The 8,166-nt window shown below is 57.1% G+C and overlaps 1 protein-coding gene across 1 annotated transcript; it reads left to right on the forward strand.

Annotated features, from left to right (window-relative positions):
• The first annotated feature begins 2,963 nt into the window (after positions 1 to 2,963).
• On the forward strand, positions 2,964 to 7,733 carry IRF2BPL (interferon regulatory factor 2 binding protein like). The gene has a single exon (XM_070378458.1). It carries the CDS (start codon positions 4,546 to 4,548, stop codon positions 6,871 to 6,873), a length of 2,328 nt encoding a protein of 775 aa, XP_070234559.1. The 5' UTR covers positions 2,964 to 4,545; the 3' UTR covers positions 6,874 to 7,733.
• Positions 7,734 to 8,166: the final 433 nt, after the last annotated feature.

Below are 8,166 nucleotides of genomic sequence, written 5' to 3' on the forward strand. Positions count from 1 at the left end.
TTGAGGGTGGGGGTTCCTGGCCTGGGGATGGGGGGCGCCCAGCCCACACGTTTATTTTCATCTACTTCGAGGCGGCTCTAGCGGGCCGAAGAAATGGGTCCTGCTGACTGCTGGCTTGAGTGTTACCAAAAAAGGCCTTTCTCTTGCCTGAGAGCTTGGCCCGCACTTTGCAGTGGGGTGACGCGAGGTTCAGCCCGGGCCTCCTCGGCCGAGCCAGCTGGCTGCAGGATGCCAGGACAGGGTCTCCCCGTCTCCCCTGACTCTGCCACAAACCAGCGGGGGCGCGGACAGGAGGAGACTGCAGGGAGCTTCGAGGTGCATGGATCCAGCTGCAACCTTCTCACCTCTAGCGGAGGTGTCGCCTCCGGAAAGGCCAAGTGGAGAGCTGACCTTTTGCTCCAGTTTTAAAGCTGGGTCCTCCGAGGATGCCAGCTCAGATGCCAAGCTGCGGGTGGTGTGGGGGGACCAGCCACAGTTGAAACTTTGGGAAATTGCAGGAGTTTCCCCTTGCGCCAGATTGACCCCTGACTTGGCCAGTCTCCAAGACACTCCCCGCCCCCCAACCATTCTGTCCCAGCTGTGGGTCTCTCCACCTAGTGTCTTAGGTAGAAGCCCCCCTTCCCTCACCTTGCTCAATTACTTCCCATTGTGGAGGCAATATTGTCACATACAATTCTCCAAGGGAAATTTCTCTCCAAAATATTGATACTCTTGCCTCTCACAATCACTGACACATCCCCAAACAGGGCTATCTCAAGTGGTTAAGATGAAATTTATCACCTTCAGTGATGATGATTCTTTGAGGGGAAAAGTATCAAGAGAGCTATGCCTTTTAAATTAAAGGATTACAAGACTGTAATGGAAGTTTGTTTAAATGCATGTTTATTTCTAACTTGGTGTGTCTGAGGATACCCGGCATATATGTGTGTGTGTGTGTATCTTCTTTAGTAACAGCAAAGGCAGACAAGGAGATGGAGACATATGTGTGTGCATACCAAACATAGCACTATGACACAGAATCCGACTTGCTTTCTCTAGCAGCCTGGCTAGAGGGTTGGGGCTAAGTTGCTTTCTTCAGTATTTTTTGGTTTAATAATGGGATAGGCTGAATAAGTATAAAGGCATAGATTAACTAGCCAAGCTAAAGCTAAGCAGCCTGGAGCCCCAGGCTGGTGGGAATGTCGCTCTATTTCCTAGCCCTGTGTTTTGACTCACTCCAGGGTAGCTGTGGTGTGGGGAGGGTTGAAGTCTGGGAGGGTGAGGCAATGCTTCCAGCAGCTCTTTACAGAGGAATCACTGCCGGGAGCCAGCGGCCTGCGAAAGTTTATTATTGTTGGGGACTGCACAGTGAGCTCACTGTTTTGCAGAAACAGAAATCTGACTGCTTTTGAGATGAAAGAGGGGCTCCCTAGGGCTCTTCCTCCCCCCTTTCTCCCTATTCTTAAAAATTCACCTTCTTTTGCACCCTAGGACCCCAGAATGAGTGGAATATCAGGGTGCTGGGGAGGGCTGAATGGGGGAAAACAGGTTCTGAAGGTCAAGCGTCAAAATCAAAATACTTCTTGTTGCTTCAGCTGAACTTTTTTTTTTTTACAATTAGTAGTACTAGTAGTGATAAAAGCAGGGATCCTTATGTTCTATGTAATTTACAAAGTATTTCTATACCTTAATCAGCAATAGTACCATCAATATCAATACTAACCAGCACTTACAGTTTCCTGTATACCTGACACTGTTCCACACACTGTGTGGCGTATTTATGCTACAGTCTCTGGCAGTGGCAGGTCCACAGCTTCTATGGAAGAAGTAAATGGCACAATCTATTTGAAAGGGGATGGTGCCCTGCAGTTATGAAGATGTATTTGCATAGCACTTTACATGAGAATTGTATGTAACAAACTGGGGGTGGGGGGCACACTGATGGAAATTTTAAGCACTCCAAAATACCACTGAGAACCTAAACTTGTCAAAAGCAGCATTCAAAACAGATTTACAGTATTCAGATCCCAGTTCTGTCTCTCATGGATGTGTGACCTTGGACAAGTTATTTAACCTCCTTGTTTTCTGAGCTTGTAAAACACAGTTAGTAGTAGAATCTACCTTGTAGATAATATTGAAGGTTTAATGATAATATAAGTAAACCACCTAACAGTGTCTGACCCACAGCAAGTCAAAATGAGTTATAACAAGAAGTAAAATAACAGCTCAAACATTCCTAATTAAGTTGGGAGCTCGGATCCCATTTTACAGATGGAAAACAGAGGTTATGTTAGGCTAAGTAATAGCTCAAGGTCACACAGCCAGTAAGAGAAAATTCAAGTGTGTCAGACTCCAAAATCTGAAATTCCATTACATGGCCACCCTTCTCCAGCCTTGCCCAGGACTACCTTAGTCTTCATAGAGAAAAAAAAAATTTTAAGTAGACCCGATACTTGAAAGAATCAATGGAAATGCCCCTTTGACCATCATATCTGTTTCGCAATAAACACTAATGATGAGACGTGATCTTGTAACCGAAAAGAAATCATGACCTTGCTCAGCCTTCTGGGGCCCTATGGAATGAAATCACAGCACAGAGAAAAGAATTTTGAAAACGGCGGCGGTGTTTTACAAAGCTCTATCGATATTATTAAATGACTGTCCCCACCTTCTTTTTATCAAACCGGGGAAAACCACTCACCTGTTTGGTCTCTCCAGCACCTCCCCCTCCCTGCCCCCAACTGCAGCTGTGCGCAGCCAGTAGACTGTTTTCCTTAAAGGCCTCCGGGGGTGCTCGTAGCTTCTTTAGACACTCAGCCAAAATTTTTAAAGAGTGCGGCTTGGGGGGAGGGGTATCTCACCCTGAATTCATTTTAGCTCCGTCGTTGAAGCTCAGGTTCCTATACCAGGGCACAAAAACAAAAGCGAAAAGGCAGTTTCTGGAAAATTGGAGAACAGCTAGTTTTGCAGGTGCTTCGGCATCAGGGGTAGTAATGAGTGTAACATTCACACGGGGGGGGGGCGTGGATGGGGGGAAAGAGGTTTGATTGCAGATGAAATATGCAAATTTTATATTATGAAATTCACAGCGAAAAAAACCTTGAGACAGGACACATTTAAATTCACTGTCCGGGGGGTGGGGTGGGTGGCGGCGGGGATGGGGTGGGGAGCGGGATCGGAAGCGACGCTCGTGGTTTTGAAAAGCGTTTTAAACTTGGGAAAGCCGGACGGGGAAAGGAAAGGTCATCGTCTGTTTTAATTTCCAACACCCCCCTCCCCGCCCCAGCCCTGGACTTCCAGTATCAGCTCGCCGGGCCTCAGCTGTTGTACACACACACACACACACGCGCGCGCGCGCGCAAGGCCGGGGGGGAGGGGAGGGCGGCGGCGCGGAGGAGGGGCCAACTGGGAGGAATCTGGGCGGCCTGCCGCGCATGCGCTTTTCCAAGCAACAAGTGGGCTCCACGGAGGAAGTGTAAAGGGGAGGGGCGGCGCGGGGTGGGGGGAGAACTGGTGCAGAGCGCGGTGGTGACGTCAGCGCTCCGCCCGGGCGGCATCCCGCGCGGCCAAGCCCGGGACAGCGCGAGCCGCAGCGCGAGCGGGAGCGCCGCGCCGCGCCTCCGGAACGTAGAGTTTTAACAATCACAACCCCACATTCCGGGCGAGCGCTAGCGGGGAAAGGGATGCGACCCGGGCCGAGGCGCCGCGCGAGCGCCCTGCAGCCAACGTGAGCGCCGCCAGCTGCGGGGAGCCCCCCGGCGCCGCCGGCCAGGCCCGGGGCGGGCGGGCGGGTGGGTGGAGGGGCTGGGGTCGGCGGCGGGAGCCTGCTGGCGTGCACGCCTTCTCTCCTCGGCTCTCGTGCGTCCTGGAAGCAGTGACCGCGGCGGCTGCACTCGCGGCCGTGCACGCCCAGCCGCCGCCAGCGGAACGGCCGGCCGACCTCTGCGGAGGGGGAGAAGCGCCTCGCGGCTGCCAGCTCCTCCCCCGACCCTCCGGGGAAGCCGCGACTTCAGCAAGATTGGACCCGAGCGCCGGGTGGCACTGCACCCTCTAGCCTTCGTCCCGGGGAGCCTGGAGGGGAGAGGACGCAGGTCGTAGGGGGTTCCCCCCCCCACACCCCGCCAACCAGGGGAGAGGAAGAGACAACCCCTTGCGAGCTTCCACGCACCAGCTTATACTCCGGGGAGGGGGCCAAGAGCCAACGGCCGCCAGCACCCGGCCACCCTCGCCCCCTCCCCCGCCCCGGGCCCGGAGCTTCCAGTCTGGGTCCGCGACACCAGGAAGAAGGCGCCGGAGCTCACCTCGCGACGAGACAGCCGCAGTAGGAGGAGGTGGGGGCGAGGAGCCGGGCTGCACTCGTCTGCCGCCCGGGCGGTGGAGTCGCCGGCGGTGGACATTAGCGCTCGCTCCAGCCCCTGGGGCAGAACTTTCTCGCCCCCCCCCACCCCCCGCTTCCTCCCCCCGCAGCCGGACTCCTGCCCTAGCCGGCCGGCCCTCCGGGAGGAGCAGGCGCCGCGGAGACAGCTCGGCCGGGGGAGGGGGCCTCCCTTCCCCAGGGCCGGCATCATGTCGGCGGCGCAGGTGTCCTCGTCTCGGAGACAGTCTTGCTACCTGTGCGATCTGCCCCGCATGCCCTGGGCCATGATCTGGGACTTCTCGGAACCCGTATGCCGTGGTTGCGTCAACTACGAGGGCGCCGATCGCATCGAGTTTGTAATTGAGACAGCGCGCCAGCTGAAACGGGCGCACGGCTGCTTCCAGGACGGCCGCTCCCCCGGGCCGCCGCCGCCCGTCGGGGTCAAGACGGTGGCTCTGTCGGCTAAGGAGGCGGCGGCGGCAGCTGCAGCGGCTGCGGCCGCCGCGCAACAACAGCAGCAACAACAGCAGCAGCAGCAGCAGCAGCTCAACCACGTCGATGGTTCCAGCAAGGCTGCGGTTCTGGCGGCCCCGTCCGGCCTGGAGCGCTATGGCCTGAGCGCGGCCGCCGCGGCCGCGGTGGAACAACGCAGCCGCTTCGAGTACCCGCCACCGCCCGTGAGCCTGGGGAGCAGCAGCCACGCCGCGCGGCTGCCCAACGGCCTGGGGGGCCCCAACGGCTTCCCCAAGCCCAACCCGGAGGAGGGACCCCCGGAGCTGAACCGCCAGAGCCCCAACTCTTCTTCGGCGGCGGCATCGGTGGCGTCTCGGCGCGGGACGCACGGCGGGTTAGTGGCAGGGCTGCCTAACCCAGGGGGTGGCGGAGGCCCCCAGCTCACCGTACCCCCCAACCTGCTGCCGCAGACGCTGCTTAACGGCCCAGCCAGCGCTCCGGTGCTGCCTCCGCCGCCGCCTCACGCCCTGGGCAGCCGTGGGCCCCCGACGCCTGCGCCCCCAGGGGCCCCCGGGGGCCCCGCTTGCCTCGGGGGTGCCCCCGGCGTTTCGGTCGCCTCGTCCTCCGCGGCGTCCTCGACCTCGTCGTCGGTGGCCGAGGTGGGCGTGGGTGCTGGCGGCAAGAGGCCCGGCTCGGTGTCGAGCACCGACCAGGAACGCGAGCTGAAGGAGAAGCAGCGGAACGCCGAGGCTCTGGCGGAGCTGAGCGAGAGCCTGCGCAACCGCGCGGAGGAGTGGGCCAACAAGCCCAAGATGGTCCGCGACACGCTGCTCACGCTGGCCGGCTGCACGCCCTACGAGGTGCGCTTCAAGAAGGACCACTCGCTGCTGGGCCGCGTCTTCGCTTTCGACGCCGTCTCCAAGCCCGGTATGGACTACGAGTTGAAGCTGTTCATTGAGTACCCCACGGGCTCGGGCAACGTGTACTCCAGCGCCTCCGGGGTGGCCAAGCAGATGTACCAGGACTGTATGAAGGACTTTGGCCGGGGTCTCTCCTCTGGCTTCAAGTACTTGGAGTATGAGAAGAAGCACGGCTCCGGGGACTGGCGCCTCCTTGGAGACCTGCTTCCCGAGGCCGTGCGCTTCTTTAAGGAGGGCGTGCCCGGCGCCGACATGCTGCCCCAGCCCTACCTGGACGCCAGCTGCCCCATGCTGCCCACGGCCCTGGTGAGTCTAAGCCGCGCCCCCAGCGCACCCCCGGGGACCGGGGCCCTGCCGCCCGCCACCCCCTCGGGCCGGGGCGCAGCCGCCAGCCTGCGCAAGAGGAAGGCGTCCCCCGAGCCCCCGGACTCCGCCGAGGGCGCGCTGAAGCTGGGCGAGGAGCAGCAGAGGCAGCAGTGGATGGCGAATCAGAGCGAGGCCCTCAAGCTCACCATGTCGGCCGGGGGCTTCGCGGCGCCGGGGCACGCGGCAGGGGGGCCGCCCCCGCCGCCCCCACCCCTGGGACCCCATTCCAACCGGACCACCCCGCCCGAGTCAGCCCCTCAGAACGGTCCGTCGCCCATGGCCGCCCTCATGTCGGTGGCAGACACTCTGGGCACGGCGCACTCGCCCAAGGACGGCAGTTCGGTGCACTCCACCACGGCCTCCGCGCGGCGCAACAGCAGCAGCCCGGTGTCACCGGCCTCCGTACCCGGGCAGCGCCGCCTGACGTCGCGGAACGGGGACCTGAATTTACAGGTGGCGCCCCCGCCGCCTAGCACCCACCCGGGCATGGACCAAGTGCATCCCCAAAACATTCCGGATTCCCCTATGGCCAACAGCGGGCCCCTCTGCTGTACCATTTGCCACGAACGTTTGGAGGACACGCATTTCGTCCAGTGCCCCTCCGTTCCCAGCCACAAATTCTGCTTCCCTTGCTCTAGAGAGAGTATCAAGGCCCAGGGGGCTACCGGCGAGGTGTACTGCCCCAGCGGAGAGAAATGCCCCCTAGTCGGGTCGAATGTACCTTGGGCCTTCATGCAGGGCGAAATCGCGACGATCTTAGCTGGGGATGTTAAAGTGAAAAAGGAGAGAGACCCTTGAACCAGAAGATAACCACCCCTTTTGCCCCAGACCAGCTCCTCCTGTCCAGAGGGCCCCTTCCCCAACCCCTTGACCGCCCCCCTCACCCCTTCGCGCCCAAGATGTAGAATTGTGAATATAACAAACTGCAAAAAGTTAGTCTTATGTATAGACATTATTTTCGTTGTATGTTTCTATATTTTGAAACAAAGGTATGTTAACTTCTTCATTTGAAGGATAAGCTGGTTTGTGTTAAGTATAATAATTGGTTGGGTCATTTGCATCATATTCGTTAGCATTTATTGGTGGCAGAGTGTTTGCCTAGGTACAGAAGTAATAGCCCTTAGCAACGACTGCTGCTGGTGTGTATTTTTGTAAATGTTATGCACTCACTGAAAGGAAAAAAAAAACACACAAAAGAAAGTGACTTTTTTTTTTTTTTTGCCAAGGCCAGTGTTGCTGCCTAAAAAAAAAATGATGCTATAAAATGGTGAGAGCTTCTTTCTGAACAGCCCCAAGTGTTGGAGTCTTCACTTTATTTTGTTCAGTTTTGTTCTGTTTTTTTTTGTTTTGTTTTTGTTTTTGTTTTCTGTTTCCTTTGCAAAATGGTAAGGGGGGTGTTGGGGGTGGGTGGGTGTTTTTTGTTGCAAGTTGGTGAGGGAAAATGTTTTTTGGTTTGTTTCTACTGACCTGAATGTGTTGGATCTTCACGTGTTGTTTTGTTTTTGCTTTATTGATGCACGGATGCTTTTTGAACAGTAGAGCGAAATGCTAGACATGGAGAATCTGCTCTGTTTGTCCTTTATACATTTCTGTAGTTAACAGAACACTGTAATGTGCCTTGGAGCTTAGTAACTTGTAATAAATTCAATTGATATTAATTCTGCCCCGAGTCAGCAAGTGTGTTTTTCCAGGGCTAAGACTGCACAGCTGCACCAGCAGGGACAGCGCCTCACTACTTCCGACAGACAGAGAGTACAGCCGCGCACCGGTGCCTTTGAAAGCCCTCAGCGGTGGCCTCTGTAGAAGGCCCAGTGCTGGCTGACCGCTCCTCCCCTTCTGTACCAGGCTATTTACATTCACCTCTGGGGCGGGACAGTTGCTGACTAAGCGATCTCTGTTTACTCTTCAGCATCTCTGCTTCCCCACCCCCGCCATGCGCACCCCAGCTGCAAATGACTTTGTCAGGGATGCTTTTTTGGTCCCTTGCCCTGTGGCCCCGAGTATATGCTGATACCCAGTGCAGCTGTGACTTAAGGAAGTGGGATGAGGGAAAGCAGAAAAAAAACTGGGGTGCTTTGCCTCCTAGATGTG

Source organism: Bos mutus, chromosome 10 (assembly GCF_027580195.1).
Source record: "Bos mutus isolate GX-2022 chromosome 10, NWIPB_WYAK_1.1, whole genome shotgun sequence".
Lineage (NCBI taxonomy): Eukaryota > Metazoa > Chordata > Mammalia > Artiodactyla > Bovidae > Bos > Bos mutus.